Here is a 20,799-nt window from a genome sequence, read left to right as displayed (position 1 = left end):
TGATTTGCTGTATTGGTATTGCTTACAAAAAACTAATCAAATCTCATCAAAGGAGATGGAATATAGAATATAAATATTTATTCCTAATATGCAGTTTGAACTTACCAGTGAATAAGCAATACATTGTCAATTGTATACATTGCAACATGTATACCTCATGCATGCAATTTGCTCAAATACATTTTTAAATCATGCAATGATTAGTTTTTTTTTCTTTTCTTTTTTTTAAAGAAAAATCTAAGTTAATGAAAACAAATGGAACAAAAAAAACAATGGGTTGAATATGATTAATTATGGTAATACATTAGATTAATTATACATAAAAAACTGCATTCCCTTAAGTTTTTTCAAGTCAATATGAACATTACGTTATGTCTTTATCTGTAATTAAAGCAAAGATCTGAAACGTGTATAGCACACAAACGTCTACATCACCCATTTAAATGAAGTGTCCTTAATATAGGATGTTATTGTGTTCATGCAACACACTGCAATGGTTTAAGGACACTAAAACCACACAACCACAAATAAACATATAAAGCATAAATCATTTTGTGTCCACTGTTGAAAAGGGCATGGTTCATAAGATATTATTGATCTTCTCTCCTTGGTCACGGTCTGGCCCAATTGGTACAAATATAGTCAAGGGGTAAAAGAGGAGTTAACAGAGGAGAGGAAGGGGTCCACGTTTCTAGTGCGTGGATAGATCATCATCAGTAAGGAACAAGTCAGGGCTGTTGCTAGTCTGTGTTAGCATCGAGTTAACATGGGGAAACAGTCCACTTGGGAATCAGCTGGGCGGGAATGGGATTTAAGCAAATTCCTATATTCTTTTTATTTTATTTTATATATTGTATTAATTTCACATTATTAATAGAAAATGACACTAGAAGTGTATGCCGTGTACATTAAAAAATGGGCTGCTTGCAGTCAGGAGGGTTAGTTATGTGTTTGGAAAGGTGATTTGTACGGCAAACGTGGAGCATACTGGTGTGCTATAGGATAATGGTTGTGATCTTTTTTTACCAATTAAGCTGTCTGGGTGAAGTGAGGGCATGTCCACATGCGCAGGTGTGGAGCAATGTCATGCAGTGGCAGCATGAAATGTCCCCCCTGCATAGCTTCAGGGGCGGTCAAAGGGTGAGTGAGTGGCATGCAGGTGGGAAGGAGGTAGACAGGAAAAGAGAAATACCGTACCAATTGGCATGGGGCATCCAGCCCGTCCAGACCAGGCTGCCCTGGTTCCCCCTTTTCACCCTTAAAGCCCCGGAAACCCTGTTTGTAAAGACGACCTAGGAGTGTTAACTGGGAGAGAAGTGGCCAGTTCTAAACCCATGCATCCGTCCACTCTGGAGGGATAGCAAGAGGGGAGAGGAGAAGCTGGCCCCTGAGCTCGCTGACACCGCAGTGAGGCCAACCTGAGGTCTGTACATTTGAGACACATCAGTGGAAAAAATGTCTTGTTTGTTCTAAAAAAGGACTAGACAATATAGATTTATTTTGTGGATTAGATTCTGGAACTAGCTAAATGGCTAGTTCGCTTGGCTCTGGTGATTTTTAGACTGTGGCGGCGGGATACCGGGTGTCAGGTTATTCAGCGACTCGCTTCTCCTCTCTGGATCCACTGTTCTAAGGTGGCTTGGAGGTGATTTCCAGCTCACAGCTGGGACATACCAATGGGCAGGGTGCATCTAATCCAGGGGCACCCTGTTCTCCTTTCTCTCCCTTAGGCCCTTTTTTCCCCTTCTTTCCCTTCTCCCCCTGTGGATACAATAGTTTGGTGAAGTAAAAAAAAAAGTCAATTTCAAACATTGGGGACAGAACTGCGATTAGAAGGGGAGAGGGATTAAATAGGGAGGCTAGAAGCCCACAGCGGAGGGAAGGCATGTTCAGTGTTAGAAGTGGGTGCTCCAGAATATTACTTGTAGGATAGAAGGGTAACAACGAAGGGGAAGAAGTAAGAGGCAGTAGAGGAGAGAAGTGGTCACTATAAGGGGTGTCAAGACGACAGGGGAAGAGATAAGGAAGCAAGGAAAACACCTCCAGAGGAACAGAGCGCATCAATGGTCATTAATGGTCAACTGAAACTGAGGTAAAACTGTATCTTGATCCATGGTCCTTACCAGTGTGAAAATTGACTTGTATGATCACTCTGTGTATACTGTATGAGTCCATACAAGCTCATATAAAACTTCTAACAGTCAAAGTTCCCACCTCAGAATCATGTCACCTCAATGAGTGAAAAGATTACTCTCAAATCAAGTCAAATCAACAATACACAGATTCTTAACTGAACCATTCAACACATGCAAAACAAGAGAGAAAGACTGGAAACAAGACATCAGACAGTTCAGAGTAGCACATTTTCTTGTAAAGTGATCCAAGAGAAAACTGAGTAGTTATGCATGCATGTGCTATAACAACTCTGTTAACTGTTAACTAAAATTGGACTTCCTGAATTTACCGTAAATGTAGCTTATAGTTTGAAAAGAAGCACCTGTGTGCAACATAAGACCAACTGTCCAATTCAGTCTAGACAGCTCTGAATAATTAGCTGGAACAGCATTAGTTGCAAGTAATATTATCTATTACGTAAATTATGCTATATGATATAAACATAAAACAATGCCGTTACATTTGAAAACACGTTTGAGAGCTGAGAAGTAGTTTGCGAAGCAACCGTTAATTGTTATCCAGTCTAATGTACACACACAATACTTGGAAGTGATTGTTTTTAGAAAGGCAAACAAATACAGTATATATGCTACTCAAGCAAGGGGAGGGTTGTTGACAGACCAAAGCAAATAAAGTGGTGGGATGGGTTACTGTATGTGCATGTGCCCATGCATGGATCCATAAAATAACAAAAAAACAGGAACAAATCATAAACCATAAAGGTGAGTTTTAAACTGCCTGTTGTCAATGGACTGGATCTAATTCTACTGAACATCACTGGCTATCTGTATTAAGAACAAAAACAATGTTTTTAAATCACTTTTGGATGTCTCAAAATGTGATTTTTATAAACAGTATGTGATTCTGATAGATGAGATGGCAAATCAATGGTGCAGAACAGAAGTTGGCTTGACAGTATGTATTTACATGAAATAAAAAATAGCTCTCTTATTACAGTTGTTCAAATCTAGATGACATCTTTGGCAGAATAAAGGTAGAATGTATACATCGTTCCTGAGTAAGAATTCAAATGTACCTGAAGTACTATATCTTACCATAACCCCAGCACCCCAATATGGTCAGGAAACAAATGTAATCAACAGCATCTACCCTACACCCCTTCCAAATGATGTACTGTACACCACAACCAACCAACCAACCAACCATCCAACATATCCGCTAAGAAAAACAATATCTAGCCTATATACTATATTTGGATAAAAATCCAGCATAGTGATTAGATCAATACCAGCCATAAACCCTGACAGTCACTGTCCATTGACATCAGTCCTTCTCTGTAATGTTAAGGAGTTGACAAGCATCGCTACAGTACGTCTACCTTTTCTCCTCTTTCCCCAAGGTCACCTTTGTCTCCCTTTAAGCCTGGCGACCCCTGCAAAGTTTTGCAAAAGTACAACTCCAGTTCATTACGCTTTCCTTTTCCAATACCCGCGTATAAATATAGAAAAAGAAGAAGAAGCCAGAAGAGGGAGAGTGAAAGAAGAACAAAACATGAAGGAAAGCACAGGAGAAAGTGAAGGGATGTGTAACAGGAGGAAAAATAAAATAAATTGCTGAAATATACCACAAATATACCACACTACACATATAGTATATTTTTAGCAATAAACTCTGTTAGCTAGACATTATTTGTCTTCCATACTAGCTTTGGTGGACATATCAACGGACATTAAAGACTCACATCCAAGCCTGGTTGTCCAGCTGAACCCTGCAAGCAAAGAAACAATTACTTAATTATGATTTGCTTGGTTGTTACCTTTGTACTGTATAATGTCATTTGGTTAGTCTAGAGAACATTGGTGTTGGGTTTAATGCTTTAGAATGATTCTAAGCCAAAAGTAACCTGAGATCCATTTGTGACAGCTGAGACACTCAGCCAAGATTTCTAAACAGCAACAAACTAGACAATCAAGACTTCCACATGGTAAACATGGGAACAAACTCACAGGTAATCCATAGGGTCCCCTTGGTCCAGGTTCCCCAGATGCACCTTTCTCACCCTGATACAAAAAAAACAACAACGTTACATTTGAATTAATGATACTGAATGATGAATGAAGTCAACATTACAACCTTCTGGGGCAGTAAGTTAGCTATTACTCATCAAGTTAAGCTTGTTAAGCTTCAACCTGCAAACCATAGATTATTCGTCCACTGTCTTCTTCTCCCCATGGAAAGAGGTAAATGCAACGAACGATGTGCAAACTACAATATAGCTGTCTCAGCACCACCTCTCCAACAATATTGTTTTAGCATATTCTACAATACAGATTATTTACAATAACGTCAGATTGTATCTTTAATAAAGCAACTCTTATAATTGAAGAGAAAGCTCAGAAATAATGTTGAAATTACGGATAATTTCACTTACTATGTCACCCTTTGGCCCAGCAGGACCAGCTGGCCCAGCCGGTCCATCCATGCCCTACAAAAATGAACATTGACACGGTGAGTCTTTACTGCTCAATTCAAACTGCAAAGTAATGCTGATTACGATTGCCTGTTCAACAAATTCCTGAAGTGGAAATCAAGTTTCATGTTCAGTAGTCACATTTACACAGGTGTTGTAAATGTATTGCTACAAAAAAGCAAGTGATGACATGGCTATATTGTATCATTCTCAGTATTCAAGAGACTGACAAAGGGAACCACTGCTACTGTAATTTACATGCACTGACCACAAGAGACAATACAAGAGACAATGCTGACAATGCTGTGTTAATGGCACACAGGACAAACAAGAGCCTTGAAGTGCCTCCTGTCACAGCTGTGACCAACCATAATTATCTACAAGCTCATAACATGTCACACCGAAACACGCTGTGAGCTTGTAGTTCGATTATTTTTGCTATTTTTGAGAATAGGGCTTTTACAGTAAGGGTTTAAACTCAACTTGTGCACGGCCTAATTCAAGATTCAGACTAGATCAGACGTAATATCCAAACAAGTTCTCAGAAGTATAAAAAACAAACAAAACAGAAGCTAACCAGGTGCTAGATTTAAAAAAGTGTAAGTGTAAAAAGTATACTGCAGGTTCTCATAGGATCAACTGGAATGCAGGCTTAAACAGAAGAAGAGATCTGAGCACTCAAAAAAGCAGAGAAAGGTTCTCAGAAGTCACTGGAACCTTGCATAACCTTATATCTTATATCAGAGGATGGGGGGTGACATCAACAATGATTTGCAGGGGAAAAAGGGGGAGGGAGTGGAAGGTGAGAGGGGACATACCCAGTGTTGATTTTGACAGCAAATGTTGATTTTAGTTAGTCATAGTCTCTTGAATAGTTTCCATTTAGTTTTTGTCACATTTTAGTCACCTGGAATGTTTTAGTGTTAGTCTAGTTTCAGTCGACTAAAATATCATAAGATTTTAGTCGACTAAATCTACAGTTATCGTAATGAATGATTTTACACTTCTACAAGCACACAACGCGTCGCTTGTAGATCTGCTATTTTCAGCATGCAACCAAGTGTAAAATGACTTCCTTTCAGTCTAGTATTTATTTTATGACGAAATTGTCAATATATTTAGTCTTAGTTTTTTTCATTTAATTTCCATTTAGTTTTCCTCAGTGGAAAAAGGTATAGTCGACGAACATTTTTCGTCATAGTATTAGTCGAGGAAATCAACACTGGAGATATAACGAGATAGGGGTTGGGTGGTGATGTCTTTGGTCAAAATGACACTCACCATAATTCAAATCAACACTGGAGATATAAGGAGATAGAGGTTGGGTGGTGATGTCTTTGGTCAAAATGACACTCACCATAATTCAAATCAACACTGGAGATATAAGGAGATAGAGGTTGGGTGGTGACGTCTTTGGTCAAAATGACACTCACCATAATTCAAATCAACACTGGAGATATAAGGAGATAGAGGTTGGGTGGTGACGTCTTTGGTCAAAATGACACTCACCATAATTCAAATCAACACTGGAGATATAAGGAGATAGAGGTTGGGTGGTGATGTCTTTGGTCAAAATGACACTCACCATAATTCAAATCAACACTGGAGATATAAGGAGATAGAGGTTGGGTGGTGATGTCTTTGGTCAAAATGACACTCACCATAATTCAAATCAACACTGGAGATATAAGGAGATAGAGGTTGGGTGGTGATGTCTTTGGTCAAAATGACACTCACCATAATTCCGGGCTTGCCGTCCAAGCCAGAAGCTCCCTGCGTGGTTATGGAGGTATGAGTGACATGAACAAGGCGGGATTAGTACAAGATGATCACAAGTGATAACAGACACTTAATTGCTGTTATTGGGGGCAGGTGGATGGCAGGGTAATACATCTATTAAAATTACATGTTACAGAGGTCAGCTCAAGGGAATGAGAAGTAAAGCGGTGAAGCATTACGACACACGCTGCCGCGCACACTGAATATACACACACACAGACACACAGACGAGCACACACGCAGACGCGCGCACATACACACATATTTGTGCTAACGCACACACACACACACACGGACAAGAAACTGTGATGGGAGAGGAGATGGAAATATAAGTTAGGAGGGAGAGAGGAAATGAAGAAGTGACGGGCAGGGATGTGTGTTTTTGGGGATATCCGAGGGTGCACAGCTATATGCACATTACTTACAGGCAGACCCAAGGGTCCGCGGTCCCCTTTGTGACCTGACTCCCCACGGATACCCTTTGTGCCACCAAGCCCCCCGTCACCCTAGGTGGAAAGATGAACAGGAATTAGCTCACGGGGCAGAAAGCAAGACTTGAAGTTTGACATTAAATGTAAAATGTATTATTAATATGGTATAGTTTGTTATGACATTTTTCTGCAGACTCTATTGATATTTGATACCACTGGGTTGGGTCTCCCCCTCAAAGAAAATCATAAAGTCCTAGGCATGGAGGTGGAAACAGTACATCCTGTTGTGATGTGCTATAAATTATGATTGACTGATAGATGTCAATATTGATCATGAAATTATGAGATTATGTCATATACATACATCTGTAACAAACATACATCTGACGCACCATAATCAACAGGATAACGTGGATAATGTCTAAATTGCGGCCCTTTATGATCATGTTTACAATGTAGATAAGGAAGGTTGTAATTGTAAATCCCTTTCTGAGAATTACCTTCAGTCCAGGGAAGCCATGAGGACCCTGAAAAGAAATACAATAATGTTAGTTGGAAAGAAGCTAATATATTATTTCCAATACTTAAAGAACACTGTGGGCGCTGGGGGTGTGTCCTGGCCTCCCTCAGTGCCCATACCCGAGGCAGGGTTGGCGAAAGGGCCCTTCTGTGTGGAGTTTGCATGTTCTACCCGTGTCCCCTAGGGTAGGTACCCTCACAAAAACCCTCACAAAAATCCTGGTCTCTAAACTACCTGCCGGGGCACCTGATGGAGGGGAAAGGAACTGGTTGGAATAACGTGCTACGTCCGGCCGGGGAAACTCTTCCCTGTCAGGTGAAAAGAAGCAGCTTGGACTCCTCATGCATAGAAGGAAGCATGAGGTCAGTCCGCAGGCCCCCCAGGTTGGCAGAGGAAGTATAGCTAAAATGGTAAATGGTAAATGGTGCATTTATATAGCGCCTTTATCCAAGGCGCTTTACAGAGATTGTGCATTACATTCACCCATTCATACACCGATGGCAGCGGAAACCATGCAAGGCACCAACTAGCACATCGGGAGCAATTAGGGGTTCAGTGTCTTGCTCAAGGACACTTCGACAGTAACTCTGGGGGAGCCCGGGTTTGAACTGGCAACCTTACGGTTACCATCCAGGCACTCTACCCCTGAGCCACCGCCGCCCCAGGATTACATTCGATAATTGAAAAAACAGGGTTACAAAATTGTGGGATAAAGATTATATATATAAAAAAGAACCAGTTCAGTTTGCATCCATATAAGTTACTGTACGCAGTTGAGTTGCTATGATGAACACTTTACTACGTGCACGTGACTAAAGCGCCATCATAGAATTGCAGTCAAGACAATTTAGCCTATTGCATCATCACACCCCACAATCAGTAGTCGTAAACTCTGACTAACAACAATTAAGGTCACTAGACAACCTATCCTCCCATAACCGACAGCCGGCCTTACTCACAAGTAAGACGCGCAAACGCGTGAAGCGAACGCAGCTCGTGTGTGTGTGGTTGTGTGTGTGTGTGCTACAGCTGCGCCCTGTGTGTGTGTGTGTGTGTGTGTGTGTGCGTGCGTGCGTGCCACAGCTGCGCCCTCTGGTGGCGGGCCGGTGGTGTAACAGCGTGACACCACACAGCGTGACACACACACACACAGACACTCAGCCCCTGCTGTCATAGTAAGTGGCTCACTGCGTTCGCAATGATGACCTTTGTTGCCGGAAAGATAAATGTGGTGACAGATATTTATTTATTTATTTGTTACATAAACAATTATGCAAATTTGTGTAATGTGATTATAGTTGCCGATATTCTGATTCAATTCAGACTCCAATGAAATTAAATATGCACTCAGGAATTACTTTTAGATTTTAGAAAAAATTATATACAGTACATCTTTTCAAAGATGAACCACCCAAAATGATGTCTATTTTATGTACAGCCAAACACGTTTGGGCCACTGCCTCGCTCAGTAGCTACTGCAGTATACAGAATGAATAAGCAAAGGTTATGACCTGAGAATGAGTATGACACATTCATAGTTTACAGGGTGGATCGTCTTGTATCACACTGTGTCCTCTAAGACAAAGTGATCCTCTACGTCTGGTGGCCACCAGTGATCCCTGAGGGGGTTCCAGGTGGTCCCCAGCTAAATGATGGAGAGTTGTTAACCAAATGGACCCTTAGATCTTTAACTCTTTTATATTTTCAAATGTTTTTTATTTAAGACAAAATAGCACAATCAAACATGTTAACACCATGAATGAGAGAGTGTAAAATGAAACCAAATGGACCCTCCCGGGTCCATCTAGTTTTATTTTACACTCTCAAGAGTTAAATTATTGTCAAACATCTGCATTAATTAATTAATTTACAATAATTTAGCTTTAGGACCACTGCTCTAAGTTATTACATATTATGTTGCCTCACACTGAAGACGACATGCACATTACCATCCACCATTTCATGTTACGCAAAATAAATGCACACAGCATAGGATGCATGAACATAAGATACGTTGATGAGCATTCTGATCATTTGGAGATGGACAAACTCACCATGGGCCCTGGAGGTCCGTGAGGCCCTGGAGGCCCTGGGTGGCCAGTGATCTACAGATGAGAGAGAATGTATTTTATTTTTGAGTTTTAATGAAGGGCTGACTATACGCACATCGTTGGGTGCTGGGTTAAAAGCAGAACGAAGTTTAAGGATAGAACCACATTGCTGTATGGTTTAGACTTCTTTATTATGGGAAAATACCTAAATAATTAAGCCTAAACCATAGCTTTGTGTGGGGGGTTCTATCCTTATTTTTTAAAACATGTTATGTCACCTAAATAATGTTAAGTGTCAGTTGACCACCGTCATTGAACCTCTACGTTGTCGTTTCCTGCCGGCCCGGATGAACCCCCAAATTCACCCCAAATGAACCGAAGCAAAATCGCCTATAGCTAATGTAGCGTCGTAACTTTAAAAGTCATCAGAAGCGTTCAAATTGTAACCGCGACGTAGCGCCGATTGTTTTAATGAGCCACTAACATGGACGTTCTGTTCAATCACCTCAATTCAGAGAAAAACACGGCCTAAGATCACGCTTATATAGTGGAAGTGGACGGCGGGGAAACATTTAATTGACGGACGACTATACGGTAGATCTAAGAGAGGCTATTCTGAATCAATAAAAACTCCACAAGACGTCAAATACGTCTTTGGCAGGGAACGCCATTGGGAAGAAAGGGAATGAATTAAGCGTAGTGACATACCGAGGAACCTTCAGGACCTGCCAGACCAGCTTCTCCCTTATCCCCTTTGAACCCGTTCACACCCTGAGGAAGAAGGAACCATTAAGTTCTGTGTAAAACAACAGGGGTGTGTCTAATCCACCCCTGCATGCCATGTAAACTTACTGGGTGAATGGGTGGCACTCAAGTCTTAGTTGTGGTGAATGGGGGAAGAAATATGCTATTTTATACTTAAGTAAAAGTATCAGTAGATCTACTGCAAATATAGATATACAGTACTCTGTTACAAGTCCCGTATTCAAAATACATATTGTGTGCCGAATGCTGCAGGCATGCAGCATTCGGCAATGCTGTATCTGCAGCAACATAATATTGGCTTGGCTTGATTACTTTAATTAATGGTGTCTTACTGGCAAGCCGGGTAAACCAGTTGTGCCTTTTTCTCCTGACGAGCCAGGGATTCCCATGTCTCCTTTGGAACCTTTGTAACCCTGAACACAGTGGACAGAGATGATTATACATGAACTCAAACATTCAAGACTATTTTGACTGTTCACCCTGAGGTTAATTAGGTAAACATCGTAATTTCCATGTATAAATATAAATATTGAGATTGATGATAAATTAATGATAATGTATACATTGTTTATTTTACTTAGCCTACACCACTATAAACACTATAACCTAAGCCTGCTATATAGAAATGGCTCCTGTGGAAAGGTGCTTGCAATCCTGCTATATGCATTTTAAAAATGCATCTGGTTCGTCCAATGTCAAATAAAATAAACATAACATAACTTTCACAGCTTTGGCTATTATCATTCATTGCATAAACATTGTAATGCCATTGACTACACCTCTCTGCATGATTAAACAATTCTATTGAATTTCATTCACAAATATACAGCAGCTGTATTTCAGCTAGACATTTATAATAAAATGCATACAAATCAACTCACTCTTTCACCATCCAGCCCAGGCAGTCCAGGCATGCCTTGATCCCCCTGACGGCAAAGAAATAAACAAATGAAACACACATCTGTAACTGAGATTCAATCTTTGTATAGCAACAGAGAGCATTCAAACATTATGTGAAAGCAGCACATCCAAACAATAAATACTAGGTGTAGAAAAAAAACAATGAAAATGTCCACAGTCCACACGGTAGAAAATGCTCCCAGCAATTAATTTATTAGAATGAGCTCTTTATCAGACATGACAAAATGTCACATGGTGGAAATAAACTAATCTGTAATGGATTATGCATTTGTCTAGTGTGCGGATTGTCTTCTGTTGTGCAGATTAATAATTAATAATTAATTTACCTTTCCACCCTGTGGTCCAATTGGCCCGGGAGGCCCGGCGGGACCCTAGATGAACAGAGTCAACACAGTTAGGTCTACTTTTGACTGGGGATGACATCAATTCCATGACAATCCAAGTCCAGAGTACAGCAAAGGCCCGAGGTAAACACAGCTCATGAATTGAAGTGCATCAATTTTATTATTTTTTAATTAATTAATTAATAATTTGCAACCCATTGTCAATTATCTAATGTAATCCTGGGCACTACACTTCCTCTGCCAACCTGGGGGGCCTGCAGCGGACTGACTTCATGCTTCCTTCTATGCATGAGGAGTCCAAGCTGCTTCTTTTCACCTGACAGGGGAGAGTTTCCCCGGCCGGATGTAGCGCGTGCAAGGAACACGTTATTCCGACCAGTTCCTTTCCCCTCCATCAGGCTGGCCAGGGGGAGGTAGTTTAGAGACCAGGATTATACTGCATGACTTTTGTGCGGGTACCTACCCTAGGGGACACGGGGAGAACATGCAAACTCCACACAGAAAGGCCCGCCGCGGGTATGGGCACTGATGACGCGGAGGGGAGAACCCGCCCACAGCTTCCCCAGCGGGAATGGAACCCAGGACCCTTCTAGCTGTGAGGCGACAGCTAGGTCACTTCTAGTCATTTTTACTAGTTGACTAGTTGCCTAGTTTACTAGTCGATTTTTTTTTTTTTTTTTTGTAACAAATATTTGTACATTTAAAACTGTATACATTGGTGACTATAACTATACCTGATCTTGAGGCCTACAAAATTGGGGGGAAAAACTAACAAACCCCCCCCCCCCCCTTTCCACTAGAACAACTACTCAACTAGTACCAACAAGGTCGACTAGTGAATTTACTAATCGACTAGTTGCTTAATGCCCTAGCGACAGCACTACCGACTGTGCCACCGTGCCCCTGAAGTGCATCAACTTCAACGGAATTGCCTGGCTGTCACCCTGAAATAATTCACACTATACACAACAATTTTAAGAAATACCTTGTATGCATCATCAACACGACAACATATAACACAACGACACACACAAAACAGCTGTGTGTTAGTTGTAGAGAATGCAAAAATAATCAATTATTTCTTGTTTGTTTTTCTTGTTCCATATTTTATGACTTTGTTCTATCATTATGAAATAATAGATTAATTAGTACGTTGGATTACCTATCTCAAGCAAGTTTCAAGTCTGTTCAAGTTGCTTTTCCTACTGTAGACTACTGAAAGGTACTGAAATAAATTTAATCAAATTGCTTCCTTGAAAACCAGACAAACTACAGTATGCTTTGGGAAATGGCCAGCAGTAATGTGAAGGATACTACAAGTTGAACTCATGCCAGTCCAACAATATAAAAAGTAGTGTTTGATTTAGTGGTGAACAAGCTATGCTGTATGCTAAGGAATGCCATTACTTCTGTTTTCAGATGGCTTACTTTCCACATACTATATATACACGACTTACCATGTCTAGATAGATTTAGTTCATGCATATGCATAATATAATGTTAGCATAATGCTGGTATGGTATTTGTGGGTGAGTAATGGTTTTCACTACATGCTAACACATACTCTCTGAAAAGCTTGGAATGATTCAGTAGCTGACAAAGGCAGTCTGATTCAGTGCTAGATTGCACGCCAGCAAGATAAACATTCAAGATATCACACAAACACAGTAAAATCCTGAGTGATAATTTAGCTCTGATGGTGTACAAATGTAACCAAATGAGCCCGTAAGAGTCAGTTTGGTTATATTTGCACTAGTTTAGTTATAAATCACTAAATTGTCTGTTTAGTGTGTAGGGAATGTTGACTGTTAAGCAATATTGCACAAGGGAAATGGGTGAAACTGGAAATGGCAGGGTAGGTCTGAGGCAGTTTTAGGTGGTTCCATGCTGGGACAATAGAGTAGAACTTGTGAATATATGACACAGACAGCGTGAGAGTAAATTACCGTCACTGTAAGAGTGGTAATCTTCTGTGTTCGGCCAAAGGAGGAGAAGAGAAGAAAGCAGGAGATAGATAAGATTGCACCATAGGTCACTCAAGTCGACAAACCAGCCTGTCAGCGCACTCGCACACGGACACTTCTCATAATGAACATGGTCTCTGCTGTTGACAGAATCTGAACTGCATGCTAGTTGAGAGCATTTATGAGCTCTGCACTTCAAGCGGGGTGAAAGTCTACGTTTACAGTCTTGGTTTATAATGTCTTTTATAAGCCACGCCAAGAAAAAGTTTACCCAATTTGGCGTAGGGTTATTAAAGGTTAAGAAAACAAACATTGCTACAGACATATAGAGGTATTAAGTATTAAGCAGTGACCCTGATATATTTTTTAATTATAAAGTAGAGATTTTGTGTGGTTAAAACAAAACGTTTTTTGTTAAAAGGTTAAATCACTATATTCTGATAGTAATCATTGCTACAGTGTATATTCCGCAACAGTCGTCTCCCTGCTCTTTAATAAACAGAAAATACATGTTCAGGTAGGTGACAAATTACCAGGCAAGCAGGAGAGAGTAGCTATTTATGAGCTTACTTTTTATAGTGTCCCAGTTCATTTCGCTTTGAAAAGTGTTATATATACCACTTTTTGTAGAGAATGTAGAGAGTGGTCTTTGGCACATGCCAAAGACCACTTTTGGAGCTCGCCCCTCATGGAGGTCTTTGTGTCATCACTTACAATTCCACTTGTTTAATCAGTATCCTGACTGAGTTCTCTATCCCAGTTTCATTTACAGTCACATTTTGTGAAAATGCATTTTCTGTATAATAAAAAGCTGGAGAGACATGGAGACTCTGCTCTATAGCAATGAGTACCATCACAATATAGAGCTTTTTAACACTTATTTTTAAGAAAATCACTTACACTAACTTTTAGAGCAATCTTAGTAATGCATCGTGTGTCTGACCTGCAAGGCCTCCTGGATGTTCCCATTGTAATCGATGATCTCTGTGGCCCCTTGGTCTCCTTTCTGCCCAGCGGTGCCCTGGAGATGGATGGCATTAAGAGACACATATTGTTTTAAACACATCACGTCTGCTTTAATCATAACTCTATGGCTTTCTATGCTGCCAAAAACAAGAAACTAGACTTTGTTTGTTCTCATTCAATCCCTCACTAATGACATCATGTGTCTTTAGGTGCAATGGCCTGGGTTGTTGCCCCTCTTACTATTGGTTGGTTGTAGTAATGAATGATGATGTAGGAATTAATGAACCACTCAAACCCTTTATATATTTTGTTGACCAAGATCCCCAGCGGTCTCTCCTTGGCCATGCCTCCTTGTATCCTCGCTACACTCAATCTCTTTGCCAGAAACAGCCAAACTACAGTCTTATGTGGTTTCCAAAATGTAATTGTACTTAATTCATTGTGAAGTGTGATTGTGTTAGCCTGGCTAATAACCCATGATTGTGTGCCTCAAAAGGCAACACATTAAAGGAGTGATTAAAAGAATGAAAGAGCCCCCTTGTGGCGGCATTAAAAGTTGCAGCCAGTTGCATCTGGCCTGCTGTGTTAGTTCAGGTAATTTTAAGTTAGATTTTATTTATGTGTCGAAGCCACGTCATCTACAGTAGGTGTCTCTACTAAATACGTTAGTTTTTAACTGAACAGTCAACAGAAAGAAAAGTTATACAGTCAAATTGAGTCGATATGCATCAGCATGCAATTTATGTGAGCTAAAAAAACAATGCTCTGCAAACTGGTCTAAGAGAAGCTGTTGATTGATACTCTTGTTGTTGTTAATGATGATAGTCTGCACTGAAGAGATTTGTTTACTCAGGCTTTTGGCAATTCATTTGTTTGTTTATTTTTTCCTGTATTGTAAAGCATCCTTGGGTTTCTTGAAAGGCGCTATATAAATTCAAGTTATTATTATAATTGTACTACAGTATGTTCATAGCTTACCTTGAGGCCCGTGGGGCCCAAATCTCCCTTACCCCCAGTCTCTCCCTGGATCAAGGTACAAAAAAAAAAAAAAAAAGTCAAACATCATCAGACATAATTACCAGTAAGACACTTGATGGCGAGAAGCGACCTCTCCCTATAGGGCGAGGTCGCTTGCATGCATCCGCCTCATTGACGGCAGACTGCTGGGCGAGCGATGGCGCGTTGGCATGGGGGGGGTTAGATCAACATATGGAATGAATTATGTACTGGCCATTTAAGGAGCATGTCTTGAGTGTACAGGGTTTGATGAGGTCAGATCAACATGTGGAATGTCAGAACAGGTCAGCTTGTGGCGATTAGCTGTGCGTCGCCACGCACGCCCATTTGTGCCGTCAGTTCACTCCAGACCGATAGGTTCTTTTTATGCCCTGACGTCACGCACCTGGCTAGCGGCAGGAGGAAGTGCTGTGGCAGCCGCGGAGGCTGGAGGTGTTTTGCTTGCAACTCGTAGTTACGGTTGTTTAGCCAGTAACCCTTTAAGTTTATGAATCGTTGTGCGCTCGGAGCGTTGTCGTTTTGGATATACATTGTGGAGAGGATCACACAGAGGAGGACTTCCCGGCGATCGTTTGGATCGGGCACCTTGGAACAGTGGGGATTTAACACCACACTTGTACGTCAGTGAGTAACAAACGAAGAGACACAACAGAACAGCTGAGGGGTTCGGGGTTACAACCTAACGGATACCGTGCGGGTACAGGAAACATACTGTCGGGTTTGTGCACGGGCTGGATATACGAAGGGAACTGATTACTGAACTGAACTGTGGTGGAACATTTCAATATATACAACTTATTAACTGCAATCTACCGTGTCTGTGTTTATTGTGCCTACAGGGTGTGCAGTGTGGTGCGGACCACATTAAGCTGCACAGCCTTATGCAACGGTTTACCCTCTTAACTAACATTTTGTCAGGATACAACTGCCTGGCTGGCACCCCAGATCCATGATCTATAACAAACCGTTACAAGCTCCATACAGTATATGGAGATCTAAGGGTGGTAGCGGTGACATTCTCTTGAGTGTACAGGGTTTGATGAGGGCCCAGGTAGGGCAGGGACTTAATTTTCAGGCCTGTTGAGAACTCTAGTTTTCGCCGGCTGCCGGGCGCGGCTGCACTAATAACTTTGGGGCAGGCCAGTCTAAAGTTTAAATGGACACTTTGGACAGGTATCAGTCGGGGTCGGGGACAGGTATCAGTCGAGGAAGGATGGATGGGGAAGGATCAACATGATCAACAGAACAGGTTCTGACATATATCCATAAATGGAGATACTTGTACTGTTACTTATACATAGGAGATGCTTTGATTACCTTTGAACCTTTGAAGCCAGGCATGCCAGCCTCGCCTTGAAATCCCTGCAATTGGTAAGAAACTACAGTGAGCAAAAAGAGATACATACACGTACATACATTCTGAACACAATAAACACGTGGAATAGAGCACCGAAGTCTGACGTCAATATCGGTAGAGGGCGCAAATCCACAGGTTCATGTACTTTTTATTTGCATTGTAATCCCCATAGGGGGATTTTAGGTATCTCGCTGTCTCTCGATTTTAAATCTCCTCATATAAGAACTGTGTTTGAAAAATAAACATGTCGTCCCGGCAGCTTCACTCATATGGATATGAAGAATCAACTGACTGAGAGAAAACGCTAATGTTACTGCTACTGAATTAGTTACATTTTCGCTAGAAGCAGACTGTATCATAATATGAGTGACTGACTGTTGCAAACGATACAGAGACACCTTCCTGACAATAACGCCGAGACATCTTGTTTATTTTTGGACCACAACGCTTATAGTAGACGATATTAAGATCACCCCATTTTATTCTCCATAGAGAAATTACTTCCGCAAACCAGGGGAATCGAAGGGATGAGCGAGTTACGTCAGGACTTCGGTGCTCTATACCCATGGCTTCGAACTTCACTCTTTGAAAATAAATACATTGTTTTTATTTAGGATAGAGAGGATAGAGTAGAGACAGGAAACTGAGCAAGGGCAGAGAGGGTGAAACGCCGGTCTCCACAAAAGGAGGGTGAAACACCGGTCTCCACAAAGGAATTGAACAGGGATCGTTGCAATTATGTGGTCAACGCACAATCCACTTAGCAACTGGCGCAGCCCTCCATTAATTTTCAACGCATCATTTCGCAGAGGAAATAACACCAACTTCTCTTATTCTGCCCTTAAGAGCAGCATGTTTAGTTTCAATCTCCCACAAAAGAAGAAGAAGGGGGAAAAAAAGACGTGCGTTCCATGTGCAATTACCACAGGGAAAATGGAGGAATTGTTTATTTGAAATGTGATGGTTAAATGGTGATGGTTATTCCTTCAGGGGTTCCCACAGGATATGAAAAGGCCATACAGATCGTCTCGGTTTAGACTGCAGATTAAGCCACCTGTCAGGTCAGCGCCACTTATAAACAATGGTTAAGCTCATTCATATCATGTTCAGTCTGTTTGCACTCTGGGGAATGCCCTATAACACTTTATTGCACATAATGGGTATTTGTCTTTCAGCGCAAAGGGCTGAATACTTGATGAATGCTTCGGAATCACATTCTACTCTGCCCATACTCACTGAGTTGGAGTTTGTTCCCACTTTCAGTATGTGTTTAGGGGAAAACGTCTGCAGATGGCAGCAAAAACCAATGAGAAGGATGGGAAATATCATATGAAAGGACAGCTGTGATCATTCAAAGTAGTCTTTGACAATATACAAATAAAATTATGTTTTCTCTCTTCTTCTTTTTCCCCCTTTTTTAACCATTCGACCAAACAGTCAAATGGTAGACAGCAAATCCCAGGTTTAATTCCCAGCCGGATGCTTTTGCTGCATCACATCACTCCCCTACTGTCTCTCCGTGTCCTGTCTCTCTACAATGATTATTGAATAAAGGCTAGAAAAGCCCCCCAAAAATACTAATAACACAGTATACTGTAACAGGAAACATTATGAAAACATATATACACAAAACACACACACACACACACACGCACACGCACACACACACACACACACACACACACACACACACACACACACACACACACACACACACACACACACACACACACAAATTAACCTTAGGGCCAACTGGTCCGATGTCTCCTCGTTCACCCTTGCCTGTTAGCCCACGATCTCCTCTTTCACCCTATGGAGAAAAAAAACACCAAATTAACCAAATATATCTTTTGTTTAATCTTTTCACTCAAATCATTCCTGTCGTACTTAATGCTCAATATGAACAGGTGAATCTGTAGCCAGTGATTCAAGATACATTTTGAACCACTTGATGCATAATTGTCAAGGCTTAGACCACTTGATGAATAAGTATAGTCAAGGCCTTAGTAGACTACGTCAGATGAATTCAAATTATATGGTTGAGATGTGTCTGTGGAAGCTGCTGCTCTACAATCCACCATCCATTAATTCAGGATGCATGAAATGCCCTCACCATTTCATGCATCCCAATAATAATATCGGATCGCTAAATGTGTTATTGCTCAGATTGACCAATCATTCTTGGAACGACACCTTATTGGATTGTGATTCTGAAAACTGAATTTCTGTTAAATCAGGCTTTTCACTGCACCTTTTCAGCTCATGTTTGGAAAAAGTAGGCCTATGTTACCCCTATGAGTAATGGTGAATCCTTCCCAGAAATAAAAAGGCTATGGTGAATGTGATGACTCGTATAGCATTATGAATAGAAAAGAAAAATACTTATTCACCAGATTAGAGAAAATTGTCATTCATTCATATTATGTGAAACCTTTGTAGTAAGACACTTCCCCAGACAGTGCAGTTGCAGACAAGATTGAAAGTCTGAAAACCATGCATTGTGCATTCATTTCCTCTCAAGGTTGGCTAAAAGAGGCCAGTAGAGGGGGGTGTGGTACAGCTTACTGCAATCCAGACCTTCCATCACTGCTCTGACGCACTGAACTAACTTGAACTATAGCATCAATGACCACTGACCAGAGTTGTCTCATCAGTTCTGCATCTGTTTTCTTTTGTAAATTCTTTCAAGTAGTCAGTGACATTCTGTGGTGGATAACAGTGACCACAGATCACAAATTGAAAAATGAATGAACTAGGAGAGGATACATCATTTTAACAAAAGACATGCTTTGAATGGCATCATGCCGTTGCATATTATGACAGATGAGATAAACAAACAATGAAGAGCAGGAAGAACGAACACTGTGACCTTTCGATTGGTGAAAGGAATATTGACAACACATTGGTGTGATCAGACGAGGCCAACGATATTAAGATGATTTCTTATTCTCCTAAACTCTGGCAAAAGACCGACAAAGTGGTCAAAGCCTGACAGCAAATGTATGTACTCCAAAGGTTTATGCTACTGTATTTTTGGGTATGCTATGCTACTATGCATAGTGTTGGACTCCAGTAGGTTCAGAAGCATACAGTACATTACTATGCTACTATGCAATGTATGCATAGTAGCATACAGAAGCATACAGTACATTACCCAATGCTTCAGACCATGAACACATAGAGTTGGACTCCAGTAGGTTCAGAAGCATACAGTGCATTACACAATGCTTTAGACCATGAACAATGCAATTGAACATTTTTGAATGTTCAGTCTAAATTACCCTGCCAGCATTTCCAGAGTGCAACCATCAGACAAAGAGGCCAAAGATGATGAGATGATTTCCCTCCATCATCACCACCAAGTCATGCCACCAAACCGTCTGTGCCAGTTTCAGGTTCTACCAAGTACATTTACTTAGGTACTGTACTTAAGTACAAATTTGAGGTATTTGTACTTTACTTGAGTATTTCCAATTTCCAAATTTGTACTTTTACTCCACTACAACATTTTGAAAGTTTAGTTTAGTTTGTAAATTTAGATTTTGCTTAGAAAAACATACATTAACCACTTCAGCACTATATACATTTCGACCATTTGAAAATAGCAGATCTATAAGCTCAGAATGCGTAGCGGCTATTTTCAAAAAGATTTTGCACACATTTTGAACTTGATGCCGATACTTTTGTACTTTTACTCAAGTACATTTTTAATACAGGACTTCTCCTTGTAACGGAGTACATCTACATTGCAGTATTTATACTTGTACTTAAGTAAAACTATTTAATAGTTTTTCCACCACTGTCGACTTGATACTAAAAAGTGTTCTGAAGAGAGTAGGAGTACCCAGACTCATTACAAACCCTGACTCTTCATATACACCAGTGTTTCTTAAAGTGGGGTCCTAGTGTAAACCACTTTAAACCTACTGTATATAAAATAGCAGATCTACAAATTCACAAGGTGCCGCGATGCAATGGCTTGTGAGCTTGTCATCATCATCATCATCATTTATTTAACTCACGACCATGATCACATGGTTTTGAGCACAGATTCATAAAAGTATACAATCGAAAGTAT

General features: G+C 40.7%; 1 protein-coding gene across 2 annotated transcripts in view; it reads right to left on the bottom strand.

Annotated features, from left to right (window-relative positions):
- col25a1 (collagen type XXV alpha 1 chain) overlaps positions 1–20,799 on the bottom strand; it is a 193,051-nt gene that overhangs the window by 7,243 nt on the left and 165,009 nt on the right. The window contains exons 18-35 of one of the 2 annotated variants that reach the window (XM_083788970.1): positions 18,463–18,531; positions 16,682–16,726; positions 15,326–15,370; positions 14,325–14,402; positions 13,364–13,387; positions 11,400–11,444; positions 11,034–11,078; positions 10,485–10,565; positions 10,096–10,158; positions 9,391–9,441; positions 7,317–7,343; positions 6,811–6,891; positions 6,344–6,379; positions 4,568–4,621; positions 4,143–4,196; positions 3,878–3,904; positions 3,515–3,568; positions 1,198–1,275 (exon numbers count right to left, since the gene is read on the bottom strand). In XM_083788970.1, the coding sequence (XP_083645096.1) occupies positions 1,198–1,275; positions 3,515–3,568; positions 3,878–3,904; positions 4,143–4,196; positions 4,568–4,621; positions 6,344–6,379; positions 6,811–6,891; positions 7,317–7,343; positions 9,391–9,441; positions 10,096–10,158; positions 10,485–10,565; positions 11,034–11,078; positions 11,400–11,444; positions 13,364–13,387; positions 14,325–14,402; positions 15,326–15,370; positions 16,682–16,726; positions 18,463–18,531 (957 nt within the window). The remainder of the gene's footprint in view (positions 1–1,197; positions 1,276–3,514; positions 3,569–3,877; positions 3,905–4,142; positions 4,197–4,567; positions 4,622–6,343; positions 6,380–6,810; positions 6,892–7,316; positions 7,344–9,390; positions 9,442–10,095; positions 10,159–10,484; positions 10,566–11,033; positions 11,079–11,399; positions 11,445–13,363; positions 13,388–14,324; positions 14,403–15,325; positions 15,371–16,681; positions 16,727–18,462; positions 18,532–20,799) is intronic. The other variant, XM_083788971.1, reaches the window with a different exon arrangement.

The sequence above is a fragment of the Protomyctophum parallelum genome, assembly GCF_964188405.1.
Source record: "Protomyctophum parallelum genome assembly, chromosome: 18".
NCBI classification, from domain to species: domain Eukaryota; kingdom Metazoa; phylum Chordata; class Actinopteri; order Myctophiformes; family Myctophidae; genus Protomyctophum; species Protomyctophum parallelum.
Note: the sequence above shows the minus strand (reverse complement) of the source record. Positions and strands in the feature narration are given on the sequence as shown.